General features: G+C 41.8%; 2 protein-coding genes across 8 annotated transcripts; one reads left to right on the top strand and one right to left on the bottom strand.

The window, feature by feature from the left end:
• Positions 1-173: 173 nt before the first annotated feature.
• On the bottom strand, positions 174-4,047 carry LOC124219208 (Cyclic nucleotide-gated ion channel subunit B). Of its 7 annotated transcripts, XM_046626477.2 has the most exons (15): positions 3,897-4,046; positions 3,699-3,828; positions 3,418-3,571; positions 3,213-3,346; positions 2,961-3,110; positions 2,632-2,891; positions 2,451-2,540; positions 2,173-2,360; positions 1,952-2,093; positions 1,718-1,877; positions 1,458-1,669; positions 1,111-1,376; positions 903-1,023; positions 696-836; positions 174-627 (listed from the first exon to the last, which is right to left on the bottom strand). In XM_046626477.2, exons 1-15 carry the CDS (start codon positions 3,921-3,923, stop codon positions 388-390), a joined length of 2,415 nt encoding a protein of 804 aa, XP_046482433.1. In that variant the 5' UTR covers positions 3,924-4,046; the 3' UTR covers positions 174-387. The 7 variants fall into 7 exon arrangements, with proteins under 7 accessions (XP_046482433.1, XP_046482430.1, XP_046482431.1 ...); XM_046626474.1 differs by having other exon boundaries at positions 2,632-3,110; positions 3,897-4,047; XM_046626475.1 differs by having other exon boundaries at positions 2,632-3,110; positions 3,418-3,565; positions 3,897-4,047.
• A 3,227-nt stretch (positions 4,048-7,274) lies between these two features.
• Positions 7,275-10,767, top strand: LOC124219209 (esterase E4-like). The gene is made up of 9 exons (XM_046626482.2): positions 7,275-7,553; positions 8,445-8,730; positions 8,807-8,992; positions 9,064-9,269; positions 9,349-9,520; positions 9,589-9,755; positions 9,900-10,050; positions 10,139-10,274; positions 10,427-10,767. Exons 1-9 carry the CDS (start codon positions 7,290-7,292, stop codon positions 10,593-10,595), a joined length of 1,737 nt encoding a protein of 578 aa, XP_046482438.1. The 5' UTR covers positions 7,275-7,289; the 3' UTR covers positions 10,596-10,767.
• Positions 10,768-20,508: the final 9,741 nt, after the last annotated feature.

The raw sequence follows: 20,508 nt of genomic DNA, 5'->3' as shown, positions 1-20,508 counted from the left end.
CGTAATCATTCAGCGTGAGTTGTTACTCTATTAGTAACTCACCCAAGACAATCGAGTGCAAGGGAAGAAAGTTTTACTTACAGTACACTGGATATTCCATTGCCAGTGCCGATTAGCCTTCGAAAATTTAGCCTCAATGTATTTTCGACAGTGTGACAACGCGTAAGAAACTTTCTATTCATTCAAAATTTTATTCACTGATTTTTACGATGGTCCCGTTACAGTAGTAAAAATAGACATAACGTTGCACACTCGATCACATTTAATACAAATATTATATCTAAAAATAAATGCTCAGTCCTAACAAATGGCACTATGATGCTATAAAAATTACTCCGGTCTTGAACCTCTTGTGAACAGATAAATGGTCGGTCAACCTTTATTTCGTCAGTGCATCTCTCTGTGGACAACAACCATGCACTGAAAAGTGTTGACATCTCTGAGTCCGAGGCAGGGTTCGGAGGTGGTTTTCTTGACACGTCTTTCGTGACAAAATAGGCTAGTGTTATTGTTCACGTTGACATTCTTCTTCAAACACGTTGCAATAGCGTTCGATCGTGTAATTGGCATGATCCGTGGTGCCCGGGTCGGCTTTGCGGTTGACTTTCTCGCCAGTTCGTCGCTCGCCTAAAATGAAACCCACAAGTGTAAGATAAAAATACTGACACTAACAGTACCTCGTCGCTTATTCTCACCGAGACCACCTGCAGATACGCTGGAATGAAGAGGCTCGAGCCCACCGCTCCTGCTTCTCTCTTCTTGTCGCCGTAACGCTGCATCCTCCGCTGGGAGCCGTACTTCAGGAGTCTAGCCGTCATCGACTCCTCCGAAACGACCTGAAACGAGATCAGAGGTTGGATAAATCACCTGCAGATCGTCGCAACCGTACTGCGTGCTCATACCTGGAGGACAGTTTTTATCAGCCGTGGCATTTCCAGCGGAGGATCTTTCGCCAGCTTTATCACCTCCGACTCGCAGTCCGTTAGAGGTCTTTCCCGTGCGGCGTTCTTTCGCATCAGGGACCTGATGGTGTCGAGCAAGCATTACAGAGAAGAAGTCAGTGAGAACGAGAGGTCTGAGAATAGTATTCCCTAAATATAAGATTCGCACCTCGCTTTTTTCTTGAGAATTTCTTGGGCGTCAGGATAGTGTAGGATAGCTTCGTTAAGGTCTGACTTGCTCAGGACGAAAAGGTTCGAAAAACCGTGGGATCGGACGTCCGCCGTTCTCCTGTTGCCACCGTTTAGGGCCAACAAGCTTATTTCTCCGAATACCGAGCCTTCCGTCAATGTTGCGAGGACCTCGTCGCCGGTAGGGCCTCCGATCACCTGGACTTGCCCGGTCTTTACAATGTACATCTCCTTTCCAACTTCTCCCTGAAAAAGCAGATGAGCATTTGTAACATGAACGTTTCATGAATTAAGCGATAAATGCTCAAGTTTATGATGATCCACCACCTTTCGACAGATTGTGTCACCGGGAAGATATATCACCGGGCGTAACTTCAGGACGAGTTCTCTCAGCAATGCTTCGTCACAGTCATGAAACAACTGGACCTTGCTGAGGGTCTGAATGTGGACGTTTATCGCCACGTCGGTCTTCATCTTTATTGGCAGTGAATCCAGTATCCTGCCTTCATCTTGAAGCAGCACGGAGGTATTGGTTGACACTACGTTACAATGAGCTTTGAAAACATATTATAAAAACATTCACTAACCAAGAGTATGCTGCTGTTCCCAAGTGAACGTGAACCAGAGTTTCACCCGCTCTTGAAGCTCCCGGGGCAAGTTCAACCGACGCATGTATTCCAGAGTTTCGTCGACCAGCTTTCGGTACTCGGTTCTGGAGTAAGTCGCCGTTGTTATTATGTCGCGAATCTGCGGAAGTGAACGTGCTTTAGTCGTATCAACAAGTTTCCAGTGCTCCCTGACCTCTGGTCTCGTGATTATACCTGGCCGATTAGTAAAGCGAAGACGAATACTCCCATCAACCAGCTTGCAGTCATGAACATGTACTCGTACTCGTTCTCTGGTTTTGGGTTCTTGCCGATAGACGTTGCTGTCTTGGTCGCGAAGTAGAAGCACCTAATGTATCTGGTAGTTTTTTTTTTAAATTTTTTAGTTTCGTTTGATTATAAAAGGTGATAACCAGCTACAGTGGAATGGAACTCACGCGTTTCCAACGCCGTTGAATACCCAACCGTTGCTACCGAGGCCCTCCCAAGCCGAAAAAGCGTAATAGGCACAGGCGTTGATATGGATGAGGTAAAGCATGTAGGATAAAGTGCGCGCAATGCGGACAACGTGAGGATTCGACAGTACGCTGTCCATACAGTTGTATAATTCCCAGAATGTCTGTATCTGAAATTATTCGGGGATTTGCTAAAGAATTCTTCGGATCTGATCGACTTGAACTTTGGAGGCGAGGAATTCTGCTAATCCTTATCTTACCTTCAAGAATCTAGGGATCCTAAGAAGGGCCTGACAGTATCCGTAAGCGAAATACAAAACGTCGAGGGGCAGCAGCGACAGAATGTCCATCTGCATTATTGGAACAGAGCGTTTAAATCAACCAGTTCAATCATGCGTGCGATGAAGTACTAAGACGGATTGTATCTTGGTGGCTACAGACCTTGAATTGCCATTTTCTCATATAGTTTTTCCTCGTAAGCCTTGGATCTTTTACCCAGAAACCGTCCTCCAAGAACATCACGCGCGGTCTGACCACGACAATGTCAACCAGGTAGAAGAGGTCAGCGACATAGTCGCAAATGAGCCAGATCACAGTGTTCTTCGTATTTTGATATGGAAACGTGCTCCGCAACGGAATAACGCAGCAGTTATAAGTGAAACACAGTGTGACGCTCAGCAACCAGTAAATATAAGTGTAACCTATCGAAAGAGATAGCAAGAAGATCAACGTCGATATTTCGGGTGAAAAAATGGGTTTCAATTTTATACTTTGCGGATCTATAGTTTTGTTCCAATCGATGTTTTTAAAACGCCACCACAAACTCCGAGGCTGATCGTCTGTATTCGACCAGACGGTGTCGTCCTGAATTGCCGTTGATATTCCAACCTGCGTCGCGTTCGCGCAGTTGCAGTTGTCCCCTGTATATAAGCATCGAATTAACGCGTTAGCCGGGAGTTTAAAAATCTACAAATCATACTGCCAAGCTTCTTTTAGGATATTTCTCACCTTGCCCAGCTCACCTTGTTCGCTGCTGGCGGTCGAAGGTGTTGGCGGGAAATCGAGACGTCGACGAATTCGCTGGGCTCGTTCGGTGAACGCGCGAACAAGATGCTGCATTCTTTCTTGGATGAACAGCTGACCGTTCGAGTGAAGACTGGAGCAAAAATATGGATCTAAAATCAAACCCGGGATGTCATCGACTAGACTATAAATTGAGTTACCGACATGTAAGCGTTGCTCCCAGACTCGCAAATCCCGCGATAATTGCTCCTCTCTTCCTCACTGTCTTTGGTGAGGCGAGGAACTTTCTCGTAAAGCTTTTCCAACTCCTCGAGGCCCGTCAACGGATCGGGATCCGCTACTCTGGGTCCATCTGTAACTGTGATCAAGTCATTTTTCGATGGTCGCCTTATTCTCTAAGGCTTTCGAATCGCCGGCCACTCGCTTTTGGAGAGAAGACTGAATTGAAATGTTACAGCATCATAAGGTTGTATTGTACATTATACCCGATAGCAACCGCTCGCTTGAGTTGTTCGGGCTACAGAGCAGGCTGTGATCACCGTCGCACCAGGATCCTATACTTGGTTTATCGGACGACATTCTGTTTAGCTCTAATTGCACCGGATATACCATTCTCTGGAAGAAAGAAGAAATGTAGGTACAGAATTCGAATCGTGGCTTACGGGCCTCGACGGCTGTGATACCTTTTTTAACAATCCCATTCTTTCCATCGCCGTGTTTGAGCAGGGACTGAGAGATATCTGTAGAACGATACTACGGAGTTTGCGCTCAAGAATCAATCGATAAGCGCACCTCCACTTTAGCGTACATGTTGAGAAAGGGTCATGGCTGATTCGCATATCCCCAGGGGAAAGGTATTCTTATTATTGCCTGAATTGAACCAGCAATGGTCAGCTTGGTTACATCAATGCTGACATATGTACTGTGTATGAGACTGTACATACGTGTTTCTCACTTAGATGGCGTTTACGAGGAATGGATTACGTAATGGCGGAAAAATTAACCACCACAAGATTTGGTTCTCCATGCGTACCTTTCGAATTGAAGATTTTTCATTGATCATGTAAAGCAGGGAATTTGAAAGACAATAAATTTGGATGACAAGATTGGCTCTATGATCCAGATTTGATTTTGCAGTTCAAACATAACGAAATAAAAGCTGACGATGCAGTGACTATCGAACTGTCCAAGGAAATCAATCTACGCATTCTATTTCAAAGACTAATCACGCATCATTTGATTTTTTAGATTATCACAGCTCCCGAGGCGGATCATTAAAATCGAATTCTAGCTACGAGATTTACTGCTGGTAGTTATGATTTTCAACGTCATGCTCAGGGCAATCGTTCGGCATGGGCTCGCTGGGTTTGAGTTAACGGTCCCGCGATCCATGCTGTTCCCTAACTCTGGGGAGAGCAGACCAACCGGAGAATCATTTTTCAACCAATGAAAGATCGTGCACTGAAAAAACTATTTGCCATTTTTTACAAATCTTTCATTTGAAGTTCAACAAACTTATCAACTTATTCCGACAATGCGTTGATTCCATCGATGAACTCGCTGGTTTACTAGAAGGAGCTGCAATTCGTTAGATTTCGCGTGAAGAACGAGACCATCCGACTCTTGAAATAATCGACTTGTCCTATTTTTCGCACGTGTGCGGAGTCTCTGTGACTCGGTTGTGCAGTTTTTGAATGATATATTCAATTTCAAGTCTCCCTTGAAGCTTTCTAATTCGTAAAAGTCGCATAATCCACAGATGCCAGCAATCCATACACCCCCTTACCGAAGCCTATGTCTCGGAAACTACTGATTTTTGGGACTTGTATTCATGAGCTTTTAATTGGGATGATATGTACTATAATAATACAATATACTGGAAATCCAGCTAATTTGACGGGGAGCAAATGTCCATAAGGATTCTGCGGGGTCCTTTAGTTAAAATTTACATCTCTACGCGTGCTCGCGAAATATATTCGGCTGGTAAAGACCTCAGCAGATCCTACACTCTGTTGACGTTTTTTTTTTTTTATTTCAAGATTATACTTATGGTGTACTCAAATCGCTAATGCATAAGAATATATACGTATACATTTATGCATCAAAAAGAGACAAACGACGATAGATAATCTACGATATATATTTGTTGTCATTTTAATATTCATGATTATAAGCAACTAATAAATTGAAGTTGGATCTACTTTCATTTCAAAAGAACGTTTGAATATGAAAGTTTTTGCGTCATGTAGGTTACCGATATGAGGGAACACCATGAAAAAAAAGAAAATTGAGTATTGGGTGCAATATCCGGTTACGATAATGACATTTGAAATATTATACATTTTAATATAATCCAAAAATGCTATAATTTTCACCCGAATACGATAAAATTACGTCCCCTGTACGATGACAGGTGCCATCTTCAGTGCTGCCAATACTGCTCATGTCATCAGGTGAGTTTAACAGTTATTGTGAAGACTATTTTTCCGAGACATTAGCCACAGCGAATCGCTACTGAATATGGATGGTCATTGTTACGGCAAGAACTTATCAAATTCACGCACAAATTTACACCTTTACTGAACTCAGCTTTCCTAAAAATACCTAATTGTATACAAATTTATACAGGGTAATTTATTCGTAGCCAAACATGAGTGATATGTTAATGTGGAAATGGGTAGAGATTCGTGGTTGTTTAGATCGAATAAATGACCCTGTATGTTTGCGTAAAACGCAGGTGTGGATTGCAGCGCCAAACTTTAATATTTTTTTCATAATGAACTAGTGTTCTGGAGAACTTCACTGGTTGGTTGGGAGGATGAATACGTTATTTTCAAGACTATCACCCGCCTCTGGAAAAATTTTGTTAAATACGAGTATGACGACCGGCGATTTTATCTACTCAATGTATAATTTCCCCTCTTACCATCCTTTCTCCGTTATGAATCCAACTCCTGCAAGAGACACGGTTAGTTGGAAGCCCGGACCCTAAATGAGTTCAATTTTTAGAATGTATTCAGGTGGAGTACAAATACTACCGTGAATCCGGACTCTGGGCGTGCAACATTCTGGGCGAGGCTTTACGACAAATGAACCGCATCAAAGCCGTGACTTTTTGCAGTGTCAAAGTTCAGCAGAATCCCATAAAATCTAAGATTGCAATTTGCAAAATGCATTTCCACCAAATACATTCGCAATTAGTGAAAGATACGATCACAGTAGTATCCTCTCTATGGTTAATTTTTGTACCAATAAAGAACAATCAGTCCAAACTCAACCTTGTACACTCGGTAAGAATGGCCATCCATCCGATTAATATCTTCGTGCGGATGATTATGCTTTAAGTCGAGACTCGATTATTGCTTGGGTGGCAATGCAAAACCAACGTTGGTCAGATATAGTAAGCCGAGACTCGACTATTGCTTGGGGTGCCGATACAGAACCAACTTTGGTCAGATAGAATAATCCGACACTCGATTATTGCTTGGGTTACCGATACAGAACCAACTTTGGATCGCCAGTGTACGCCAATTCTCAACCGTTGTTAGGATCACCAATCCACAACCAACGTTGGGCCATTATAGGACGCCAATCCTTAACCGTTATTACCACTTCCGATACTGAATCAGTGTCGAGCCGACTTGAACTACCATTATAGGACCCTTATATCGGTAAATCAATATCAGAACGATACTGCCCCGTTTTATATCAAGGCTGAAACTAGCAGCCAAACGTTCTACCGTTGAAAAGAATCAGGTACAGTGAAGACCGATAATCAAAATTTTGTGAATTACCTTGAATCTCCAATACTTTTATAGCATTATGAGGGTAAAACTGAACTGCATTTTTCTATTATCACAAAGTTTAACACGTTTGGCTACTTACTATGGCCGTTAGCTTCAGCATCATGTTTTATAAGAATAGCTGACATCGCATGATTTCTGCACAAGTTCTCGTCTATCAAGCTATTATTTGTGCATGTACGATAATTAATGTCCCAGCACGTGATCTGCGATAAGCTTATAGAATGAAGAAACGGATTCGCTTTGAGGGGGCAGAGGAAACTATCTCGCGCCATGATCGCTGCCAAGTTGAAGCAGCTAAATCGGTTAGACAGTCGTCACCGTGGTGTCATGGGAAAGATCGGCTACGTGATCGCGCTTGCCGCGCTGTTTCTGGGTCTAGGTTATAACTACTATTTCACCTACGACTACGTTCACGTGACCATGGACAAAGGTGTGATTCGCGGATTCAAAACCACCACCTGGCGCGGCGTTCCATTCTTCAGTTTCAAGGGAATACCCTACGCACAACCACCGCTGGGGAAGCTCAGGTTCAAGGTCAGTGAGCACACTGGCACTGGTTATTAACACGAAAGTGACACTCGATTTATGCAGGTGAAAATACACGCGAGCATCTTCGATGTCAGTGGAGTTCAGAAATAATGTGCGATTTCATTATGCTTATCACGATGATAATTATTTGGTATATGATCGATGTAACTCGCTGTTAAGTATCGTCAGATAACTTACAAGCTCAGAAATATCATCGCTGCTGATTATAGTATGCGAACGAACCGTATCACTCGTGCAGACATAGCGTGTGGTCAACCGGTTACGAAATGACCTCGAAATATTCGAATTATCCGCAGTGACTCTCTAACTTATAGACACTTATAGTATATCTCTATACCACCTCTATACACATATATTATAGCAGTGAGTCCGGGTAATAACGGCACTGAGCGTCGCATGAGTATCCGTTTGAATCGCTGATACCTCAGTGGTTGTCAATCGGCAAACAAACAAATGAAAGCGTCGACGTTTTACATATTTACACATTTTATTTCCATATAATAGGCATTTTTTGGCGATCGACTAGTATAAGAACCAAGCTGTACCAGAACGATATTGTGTGTAAACGTATACTATATCACGTAAACTATACTTCGGTTCACTTTGGTACCTGTACCAACGGCTCGCCAAAAAACGCCTAATATGTAAGCAACCATGGTGCAAGGATACCTCGCCAAAATCCTTCGAGTTGCCCCTTGGTCAGATTTAAAGCGTGATAAAACAGAACGGAGAATTTTTCCTCAACTCCCGCGGCTGTTGTCACTGACATTTTCAATGTCTCAAATCTCATAATTTAATCTCGAAAATGTCTCCCTGCTCCGCATTGTTTACCAAAATCTGCGAACACTCGTATAGCTTACCACACTTTCCAAACAGGCTCCACAAGAGGAAACTGCGTGGTCGGGAGTCCGAGATGCGGTTTCGCATGGCAGCATATGTCCGCAACTCGACGTAGCGTTGCCCATTTTACGGGGTGACGAGGACTGCCTCTTCATCAACGTCTACACCCCGTCTTTGGGATCCGAACGCCTCTCCGTTATGTTCTGGATCCATGGCGGAGGTTTCGAGCAAGGTTCCGCCAATGACGAGATTTACGGTCCGGACTATTTCATGGGAACCGGCGTTATCCTTGTCACAGTGAACTATCGCCTTGGCGCACTCGGTCCGTATTTCGTACCCCGAGCAACGAGAGTTACTATCCTTCATCAAATGCGATAATTTTTCATAATCCACTCCAGGGTTCCTTTCTTCCGGGGACGACGATGCCCCCGGCAACACTGGACTCAAGGACCAGGCTGCGGCACTCCGCTGGGTAAAGCGGAACATTGCAAGATTTGGCGGGGACCCTGAGAAAGTCACCATATTCGGGGAGAGCGCGGGAAGCGCCTGTGTCCATTATCACATCCTGTCCCCGATGTCGGCCGGTATACTTGATTCATACCTTCAAGTTTGGCAATATCGAAGCACTTTGGTACCAAATCCGACCTGCTTTTAGGCCTCTTCTCACGCGCTATCGGCCAGAGTGGATCGTCTCTGAATAACTGGGCCCACACCAATGACGGGGCCGCGGTTACGATACGACTCGCCGAATATTTGGGGGCAAAAAATCTCGACCAGGACACGAGACGGGCTGTCGATTTTTTGAGGAGTGCGCCCTACTCGGACATCGTCAAGGCTCAGCAGCTGCTGAAAACTCCGGAGGTCATTATTTCGTGTTACAGTCATTGAAACTCCAATTTTTTCTTCGACGGATGATTGATGAAATGAAATTTTTTTTTAGGAGGTCAGGATACGGAAGGCTTTCCTTTTCGTGCCGACCGTTGAAAAGGGTGTCAAGTCCGAGGAGGTCTTCATGCCCGATTCACCTCTGAATTTACTGAAATCTGGCAACTTCAACAAAGTTCCGTTCATCACTGGCTACAACAGTCACGAAGGCTACTTCTTTACGAAAGGTAACAATCTGAGGGTTACCGTCAGGGAACTGTGCGCAGATATTGACAGAGGTGATCACACGTTTCAGCGATAGCGAAACCGGAGATAAGAAAAATGGCTCTTGAGGACACGGAGCGATACGTCCCACAGGATATCAAGAATGAGGTGCTGCGAAACGAGCTGGCTACCTCCATTCGCAAGTTTTATTTCAAAGACAAACCAGTCCACCCCGACAAGATCGACGATTTCGTAAACGTAAGTGCACAATAACTTCCTTAGAAAGCTCACTTGTAGAAATGAATCCCTCAGTAAATTGAAAAGTCGTTGATGGATCGTTATCTTATATTCGCTGCGGATCTTCATTACGGTTGATTGGTACTTCGTTATTTCTCCTCGCAGCTTCACTCGGATATAACTTTCATAGCAGGAACCAACTTGGTAGTGAAACTTCTGCTCCGTCATAGCCAGGCGCCCATTTATTACTACGTTTTCGAGTACACCGGGAAGCTGAACCTCGTTAAGTTCATGCTGTGGATAGAACATCTTCCAGGTTGGTAGATCAGCTTTATTATATAACATTGAGCGATAAAACAATGGTCGGAAATACACAAGAAAACTATTTTTATTCATGTCAACAGGTGCGTCCCACGGTGACGATCTTGGATACTTGTTTTATCAGAGAATTTTGTTCTGGAGAAAACCGGTGGCTGGTTCAGACGATGAGCACGTGATCAACACAATGATCAGACTCTGGACGAACTTCGCTAAGTATGGGTAAGTGCGTTCCTAGCTGTTATCTTTACGTAATTTTATCACGCAGATCTAATCGTTATGATCTAAACCGAATACAGTAATTACTTATTTTGTTTACTTTGGCCCCTCTCAGCGTAATTCATATCATGATAATCGTTATCTGTCTGTACCAGGAATCCGACACCGAACGAGGATCCCTTGACTTGGAAGCCCGTAACTCTAGACGAATTCAACTTCTTAAACATTTCTGGACGTGATACCAGACTTCAGATGAATCCTAATCACGAACGTGTCCGATTCTGGGATGAGGCTTACCAAAAATCAACGATAATCGATTATTGACGTCGAATGTCAATGAAATAGTGCCATGTAACTTATTCATTGACCCAGTTCTATATTTATTCATTTGCATATCACATTGATAAGTCCTGATTATATTTCAGACATATTGCATACACTGTAATCACTTTTGATTTGAATGTATAGTCAAAATAATAAAGATATTTAAAAAATCAAAATATAAAATAAATAAGAATGGTCAAAAAGCGCTTGCATCATATTGAGTTCAAGATCACTGCACTAGAATGCTTACGGAAGGGACTTGAACGAGGTTCTAAAACTGTTCGATGACTTAACGTTTAACCTTGATTATCAACAGAGAACTCATTTATCAATTCGAAACCAAAATTCTGAAAGTAATGCTTCCTTCAGCCGATACCGTCAACAGGGTTTTCCAAAATAAGGAATCACTGGGTACTGGCGTGCTGAAGATTAGGGGCGGTCTTACTAAGCAACAACTAAAATACCGGAAAAAGATATAGCGTTAGACGAAACAGACCTATTTGTAAAATTCGTCAAACGAATTGCATTTATTAAATCATGGAATAATCTGATAAAACTAGACGCAGAGTACAGTGGCATTTGCATCATTTATCAGAGCAAATGCATCAATAGCGCTCATCGAGCCTACTTTAGGATGAATATCAAGCTTCAAAAAGATTTCGGCATTCTTGATCTCACAATAATCCTGGCTAAGCTAGGAAATTAGTAACTCTAAGCTCGGTTTAACCGATTGCAATGTGTTTAGTTGTGACATATCTATACTTTCAAGGGTTGGCTTTACTTATTTTAGTGTCAGATTCGATTTGTATGAACCTTTTCTGACTAATTGGACCCCCAGGAACTCAGAAAACGCAGCAGAAAGTGCGCCGGACCAACAGCAGAAAAATGACGACGGAAAAGCACCAGCTCAAAGTGGCGAAAACTCAGATTCTGGTTTTATGGCTGTAACTTTTCATCCGTTGCTCGCAACGTTTCGGGACTACGCCCAATCGATTCCTCTTGCAAAATTACGTTATTATAGTGCACCAAAGAATTTATTCCAGCACTTTTCAAAATCGCGAAAATTTTCGTCAAAAATACAAAGGGGTTAGCCTTACTTATTTTTTGGACGAAAAATTTTTGGTCTCAGATTCGATTTGTATGAACCTTTTCTGACTAATTGGACCCCCAGGAACTCAGAAAACGCAGCAGAAAGTGCGCCGGACCAACAGCAGAAAAATGACGACGGAAAAGCACCAGCTCAAAGTGGCGAAAACTCAGATTCTGGTTTTATGGCTGTAACTTTTCATCCGTTGCTCGCAACGTTTCGGGACTACGCCCAATCGATTCCTCTTGCAAAATTACGTTATTATAGTGCACCAAAGAATTTATTCCAGCACTTTTCAAAATCGCGAAAATTTTCGTCAAAAATACAAAGGGGTTAGCCTTACTTATTTTTTGGACGAAAAATTTTTGGTCTCAGATTCGATTTGTATGAACCTTTTCTGACTAATTGGACCCCCAGGAACTCAGAAAACGCAGCAGAAAGTGCGTCGGACCAACAGCAGAGAAATAACGACGGAAGGAGTACAAGCTGAAAAATGGCGAAAATTTAGGTTCAGGTTATTTGGCTGTAACTTTTTATTCATCGCTCGCAGTGTATTGGGACTATGCCCAATCGATTACTCTTGCAAAATTACGTCGATATGGTGCACCAAAGAATTTATTCCAGTACTTTTCAAAATCACGAAAATTTTCGTCAAAAATACAAAGGGGTTAGCCTTACTTATTTTTTGGACGAAAAATTTTTGGTCTCAGATTCGATTCGTATGAACCTTTTCTGACTAAGTGGACCCCCAGGAACTCAGAAAACGCAGCAGAAAGTGCGTCGAACCAACAGCAGAGAAATAACGACGGAAGGAGTACAAGCTGAAAAATGGCGAAAATTTAGGTTCAGGTTATTTGGCTGTAACTTTTTATTCATCGCTCGCAGTGTATTGGGACTATGCCCAATCGATTACTCTTGCAAAATTACGTCGATATGGTGCACCAAAGAATTTATTCCAGTACTTTTCAAAATCGCGAAAATTTTCGTCAAAAATACAAAGGGGTTAGCCTTACTTATTTTTTGGACGAAAAATTTTTGGTCTCAGATTCGATTCGTATGAACCTTTTCTGACTAAGTGGACCCCCAGGAACTCAGAAAACGCAGCAGAAAGTGCGTCGGACCAACAGCAGAGAAATAACGACGGAAGGAGTACAAGCTGAAAAATGGCGAAAATTTAGGTTCAGGTTATTTGGCTGTAACTTTTTATTCATCGCTCGCAGTGTATTGGGACTATGCCCAATCGATTACTCTTGCAAAATTACGTCGATATGGTGCACCAAAGAATTTATTCCAGTACTTTTCAAAATCACGAAAATTTTCGTCAAAAATACAAAGGGGTTAGCCTTACTTATTTTTTGGACGAAAAATTTTTGGTCTCAGATTCGATTTGTATGAACCTTTTCTGACTAATTGGACCCCCAGGAACTCAGAAAACGCAGCAGAAAGTGCGCCGGACCAACAGCAGAAAAATGACGACGGAAAAGCACCAGCTCAAAGTGGCGAAAACTCAGATTCTGGTTTTATGGCTGTAACTTTTCATCCGTTGCTCGCAACGTTTCGGGACTACGCCCAATCGATTCCTCTTGCAAAATTACGTTATTATAGTGCACCAAAGAATTTATTCCAGCACTTTTCAAAATCGCGAAAATTTTCGTCAAAAATACAAAGGGGTTAGCCTTACTTATTTTTTGGACGAAAAATTTTTGGTCTCAGATTCGATTTGTATGAACCTTTTCTGACTAATTGGACCCCCAGGAACTCAGAAAACGCAGCAGAAAGTGCGCCGGACCAACAGCAGAAAAATGACGACGGAAAAGCACCAGCTCAAAGTGGCGAAAACTCAGATTCTGGTTTTATGGCTGTAACTTTTCATCCGTTGCTCGCAACGTTTCGGGACTACGCCCAATCGATTCCTCTTGCAAAATTACGTTATTATAGTGCACCAAAGAATTTATTCCAGCACTTTTCAAAATCGCGAAAATTTTCGTCAAAAATACAAAGGGGTTAGCCTTACTTATTTTTTGGACGAAAAATTTTTGGTCTCAGATTCGATTCGTATGAACCTTTTCTGACTAAGTGGACCCCCAGGAACTCAGAAAACGCAGCAGAAAGTGCGTCGAACCAACAGCAGAGAAATAACGACGGAAGGAGTACAAGCTGATAAATGGCGAAAATTTAGGTTCAGGTTATTTGGCTGTAACTTTTTATTCATCGCTCGCAGTGTATTGGGACTATGCCCAATCGATTACTCTTGCAAAATTACGTCGATATGGTGCACCAAAGAATTTATTCCAGTACTTTTCAAAATCGCGAAAATTTTCGTCAAAAATACAAAGGGGTTAGCCTTACTTATTTTTTGGACGAAAAATTTTTGGTCTCAGATTCGATTCGTATGAACCTTTTCTGACTAAGTGGACCCCCAGGAACTCAGAAAACGCAGCAGAAAGTGCGTCGGACCAACAGCAGAGAAATAACGACGGAAGGAGTACAAGCTGAAAAATGGCGAAAATTTAGGTTCAGGTTATTTGGCTGTAACTTTTTATTCATCGCTCGCAGTGTATTGGGACTATGCCCAATCGATTACTCTTGCAAAATTACGTCGATATGGTGCACCAAAGAATTTATTCCAGTACTTTTCAAAATCACGAAAATTTTCGTCAAAAATACAAAGGGGTTAGCCTTACTTATTTTTTGGACGAAAAATTTTTGGTCTCAGATTCGATTTGTATGAACCTTTTCTGACTAATTGGACCCCCAGGAACTCAGAAAACGCAGCAGAAAGTGCGCCGGACCAACAGCAGAAAAATGACGACGGAAAAGCACCAGCTCAAAGTGGCGAAAACTCAGATTCTGGTTTTATGGCTGTAACTTTTCATCCGTTGCTCGCAACGTTTCGGGACTACGCCCAATCGATTCCTCTTGCAAAATTACGTTATTATAGTGCACCAAAGAATTTATTCCAGCACTTTTCAAAATCGCGAAAATTTTCGTCAAAAATACAAAGGGGTTAGCCTTACTTATTTTTTGGACGAAAAATTTTTGGTCTCAGATTCAATTTGTATGAACCTTTTCTGACTAATTGGACCCCCAGGAACTCAGAAAACGCAGCAGAAAGTGCGTCGGACCAACAGCAGAGAAATAACGACGGAAGGAGTACAAGCTGAAAAATGGCGAAAATTTAGGTTCAGGTTATTTGGCTGTAACTTTTTATTCATCGCTCGCAGTGTATTGGGACTATGCCCAATCGATTACTCTTGCAAAATTACGTCGATATGGTGCACCAAAGAATTTATTCCAGTACTTTTCAAAATCACGAAAATTTTCGTCAAAAATACAAAGGGGTTAGCCTTACTTATTTTTTGGACGAAAAATTTTTGGTCTCAGATTCGATTCGTATGAACCTTTTCTGACTAAGTGGACCCCCAGGAACTCAGAAAACGCAGCAGAAAGTGCGTCGAACCAACAGCAGAGAAATAACGACGGAAGGAGTACAAGCTGAAAAATGGCGAAAATTTAGGTTCAGGTTATTTGGCTGTAACTTTTTATTCATCGCTCGCAGTGTATTGGGACTATGCCCAATCGATTACTCTTGCAAAATTACGTCGATATGGTGCACCAAAGAATTTATTCCAGTACTTTTCAAAATCGCGAAAATTTTCGTCAAAAATACAAAGGGGTTAGCCTTACTTATTTTTTGGACGAAAAATTTTTGGTCTCAGATTCGATTCGTATGAACCTTTTCTGACTAAGTGGACCCCCAGGAACTCAGAAAACGCAGCAGAAAGTGCGTCGGACCAACAGCAGAGAAATAACGACGGAAGGAGTACAAGCTGAAAAATGGCGAAAATTTAGGTTCAGGTTATTTGGCTGTAACTTTTTATTCATCGCTCGCAGTGTATTGGGACTATGCCCAATCGATTACTCTTGCAAAATTACGTCGATATGGTGCACCAAAGAATTTATTCCAGTACTTTTCAAAATCACGAAAATTTTCGTCAAAAATACAAAGGGGTTAGCCTTACTTATTTTTTGGACGAAAAATTTTTGGTCTCAGATTCGATTTGTATGAACCTTTTCTGACTAATTGGACCCCCAGGAACTCAGAAAACGCAGCAGAAAGTGCGCCGGACCAACAGCAGAAAAATGACGACGGAAAAGCACCAGCTCAAAGTGGCGAAAACTCAGATTCTGGTTTTATGGCTGTAACTTTTCATCCGTTGCTCGCAACGTTTCGGGACTACGCCCAATCAATTCCTCTTGCAAAATTACGTTATTATAGTGCACCAAAGAATTTATTCCAGCACTTTTCAAAATCGCGAAAATTTTCGTCAAAAATACAAAGGGGTTAGCCTTACTTATTTTTTGGACGAAAAATTTTTGGTCTCAGATTCGATTTGTATGAACCTTTTCTGACTAATTGGACCCCCAGGAACTCAGAAAACGCAGCAGAAAGTGCGTCGGACCAACAGCAGAGAAATAACGACGGAAGGAGTACAAGCTGAAAAATGGCGAAAATTTAGGTTCAGGTTATTTGGCTGTAACTTTTTATTCATCGCTCGCAGTGTATTGGGACTATGCCCAATCGATTACTCTTGCAAAATTACGTCGATATGGTGCACCAAAGAATTTATTCCAGTACTTTTCAAAATCACGAAAATTTTCGTCAAAAATACAAAGGGGTTAGCCTTACTTATTTTTTGGACGAAAAATTTTTGGTCTCAGATTCGATTCGTATGAACCTTTTCTGACTAAGTGGACCCCCAGGAACTCAGAAAACGCAGCAGAAAGTGCGTCGAACCAACAGCAGAGAAATAACGACGGAAGGAGTACAAGCTGAAAAATGGCGAAAATTTAGGTTCAGGTTATTTGGCTGTAACTTTTTATTCATCGCTCGCAGTGTATTGGGACTATGCCCAATCGATTACTCTTGCAAAATTACGTCGATATGGTGCACCAAAGAATTTATTCCAGTACTTTTCAAAATCGCGAAAATTTTCGTCAAAAATACAAAGGGGTTAGCCTTACTTATTTTTTGGACGAAAAATTTTTGGTCTCAGATTCGATTCGTATGAACCTTTTCTGACTAAGTGGACCCCCAGGAACTCAGAAAACGCAGCAGAAAGTGCGTCGGACCAACAGCAGAGAAATAACGACGGAAGGAGTACAAGCTGAAAAATGGCGAAAATTTAGGTTCAGGTTATTTGGCTGTAACTTTTTATTCATCGCTCGCAGTGTATTGGGACTATGCCCAATCGATTACTCTTGCAAAATTACGTCGATATGGTGCACCAAAGAATTTATTCCAGTACTTTTCAAAATCGCGAAAATTTTCGTCAAAAATACAAAGGGGTTAGCCTTACTTATTTTTTGGACGAAAAATTTTTGGTCTCAGATTCGATTCGTATGAACCTTTTCTGACTAAGTGGACCCCCAGGAACTCAGAAAACGCAGCAGAAAGTGCGTCGGACCAACAGCAGAGAAATAACGACGGAAGGAGTACAAGCTGAAAAATGGCGAAAATTTAGGTTCAGGTTATTTGGCTGTAACTTTTTATTCATCGCTCGCAGTGTATTGGGACTATGCCCAATCGATTACTCTTGCAAAATTACGTCGATATGGTGCACCAAAGAATTTATTCCAGTACTTTTCAAAATCACGAAAATTTTCGTCAAAAATACAAAGGGGTTAGCCTTACTTATTTTTTGGACGAAAAATTTTTGGTCTCAGATTCGATTTGTATGAACCTTTTCTGACTAATTGGACCCCCAGGAACTCAGAAAACGCAGCAGAAAGTGCGCCGGACCAACAGCAGAAAAATGACGACGGAAAAGCACCAGCTCAAAGTGGCGAAAACTCAGATTCTGGTTTTATGGCTGTAACTTTTCATCCGTTGCTCGCAACGTTTCGGGACTACGCCCAATCGATTCCTCTTGCAAAATTACGTTATTATAGTGCACCAAAGAATTTATTCCAGCACTTTTCAAAATCGCGAAAATTTTCGTCAAAAATACAAAGGGGTTAGCCTTACTTATTTTTTGGACGAAAAATTTTTGGTCTCAGATTCGATTTGTATGAACCTTTTCTGACTAATTGGACCCCCAGGAACTCAGAAAACGCAGCAGAAAGTGCGCCGGACCAACGGCAGAAAAATGACGACGGAAAAGCACCAGCTCAAAGTGGCGAAAACTCAGATTCTGGTTTTATGGCTGTAACTTTTCATCCGTTGCTCGCAACGTTTCGGGACTACGCCCAATCGATTCCTCTTGCAAAATTACGTTATTATAGTGCACCAAAGAATTTATTCCAGCACTTTTCAAAATCGCGAAAATTTTCGTCAAAAATACAAAGGGGTTAGCCTTACTTATTTTTTGGACGAAAAATTTTTGGTCTCAGATTCGATTTGTATGAACCTTTTCTGACTAATTGGACCCCCAGGAACTCAGAAAACGCAGCAGAAAGTGCGCCGGACCAACAGCAGAAAAATGACGACGGAAAAGCACCAGCTCAAAGTGGCGAAAACTCAGATTCTGGTTTTATGGCTGTAACTTTTCATCCGTTGCTCGCAACGTTTCGGGACTACGCCCAATCGATTCCTCTTGCAAAATTACGTTATTATAGTGCACCAAAGAATTTATTCCAGCACTTTTCAAAATCGCGAAAATTTTCTTCAAAAATACAAAGGGGTTAGCCTTACTTATTTTTTGGACGAAAAATTTTTGGTCTCAGATTCGATTCGTATGAACCTTTTCTGACTAAGTGGACCCCCAGGAACTCAGAAAACGCAGCAGAAAGTGCGTCGAACCAACAGCAGAGAAATAACGACGGAAGGAGTACAAGCTGATAAATGGCGAAAATTTAGGTTCAGGTTATTTGGCTGTAACTTTTTATTCATCGCTCGCAGTGTATTGGGACTATGCCCAATCGATTACTCTTGCAAAATTACGTCGATATGGTGCACCAAAGAATTTATTCTAGCACTTTTCAAAATCGCGAAAATTTTCGTCAAAAATACAAAGGGGTGTTAGCCTTACTTATTTTTTGGACGAAAAATTTTTGGTCTCAGATTCGATTTGTATGAACCTTTTCTGACTAATTGGACCCCCAGGAACTCAGAAAACGCAGCAGAAAGTGCGTCGGACCAACAGCAGAGAAATAACGACGGAAGGAGTACAAGCTGAAAAATGGCGAAAATTTAGGTTCAGGTTATTTGGCTGTAACTTTTTATTCATCGCTCGCAGTGTATTGGGACTATGCCCAATCGATTACTCTTGCAAAATTACGTCGATATGGTGCACCAAAGAATTTATTCCAGTACTTTTCAAAATCACGAAAATTTTCGTCAAAAATACAAAGGGGTTAGCCTTACTTATTTTTTGGACGAAAAATTTTTGGTCTCAGATTCGATTTGTATGAACCTTTTCTGACTAATTGGACCCCCAAGAACTCAGAAAACGCAGCAGAAAGTGCGCCGGACCAACAGCAGAAAAATGACGACGGAAAAGCACCAGCTCAAAGTGGCGAAAACTTAGATTCTGGTTTTATGGCTGTAACTTTTCATCCGTTGCTCGCAACGTTTCGGGACTACGCCCAATCGATTCCTCTTGCAAAATTACGTCGATATGGTGCACCAAAGAATTTATTCCAGTACTTTTCAAAATCGCGAAAATTTTCGTCAAAAATACAAAGGGGTTAGCCTTACTTATTTTTTGGACGAAAAATTTTTGGTCTCAGATACGATTTGTATGAACCTCTTCCGACTAATTGGACCCCCAGGAACTCAGAAAACGCAGCAGAGAGTGCGTCGGACCAATAGCAGAAAAATAACGACGCAAAGAGCACCAGCTGAAAAAGGCAAAAACTCAGATTCTGGTTTTTTGACTGTGACTTTTTATCCGTTGCTCGCAGCGTATTGGGACTGCGCTCAATCGATTCTTCCCGCAAAATCACGTCGATGTACCACACCAACGACGTTTTTTGACCTTGGTAAATTGTTGTCTGAGAACCGTGCTGCAGGACTCTTTTTCTACCAATTGGACCCTTAGGAATACGACAAAGCCATTGAAAAATGCGTGCGACTAACAGCAGAGGAATCAAGAAGGAAATCTGTCGGTTTCCGGCTGAAACCTTCTTATGAAGAAATGAAATCGGATATGTTCGTAGTGGAATGCTGTACAAAAAGATAAGTTCGAGCACTTTTATTGAAAGAGCATCAATAATTAATATCTTGCCTTAGTCTTTTGTTTCCCTATTTTCCAATCTTCCCACAAGAACTATTTTATCAATAATATTAGCGCGGAAAGTTATAAATAGAAGTTATACATGATTGTATGAGCCACAAAAATGTTCTTGTCAAGATCACGGTCACGGATGTAAGTCAAAAAATGAATTATACCCTCAATTTGAAGATAACAGCCGAATAACACACCCCACGTCCCAAAAACACGGTTTTACATCAACAGCTGACTTCCTTACGGTACCAGCGCAAAAACATCGCTGCCTACTAAAAATGCGCGATTACCCCCATTCTAAGCACGATTGGACTGGACTATTTGCTTAATAGCCTAAAAACTTAAGAGCAGGCTCAAAGTTAGCGCATCACGCCTGATCTGCTTCCGAAAGGTATCTGAAGACACGTGACAGTATGCCAAGTGTTAGGACGATAGCGAGAAAATTCTTCTTCCTGTCTGCTGACCTGAGACTTAACGCAATAGTTGTACCTTAGAAAATACGTGGATACGTCTTATTCAGTTCCCAATTTATTCGTTTTTCTTAATCGGTAATAATTTTGAGAATAAAAAGGGATTATTTGAGTCTGGTTCATCACAG

Source organism: Neodiprion pinetum, chromosome 5, assembly GCF_021155775.2.
Source record: "Neodiprion pinetum isolate iyNeoPine1 chromosome 5, iyNeoPine1.2, whole genome shotgun sequence".
Taxonomy (NCBI): domain Eukaryota; kingdom Metazoa; phylum Arthropoda; class Insecta; order Hymenoptera; family Diprionidae; genus Neodiprion; species Neodiprion pinetum.
The sequence above is the reverse complement of the archived record's forward strand: the minus strand, read 5'-3'. Positions and strand labels throughout refer to the sequence as shown.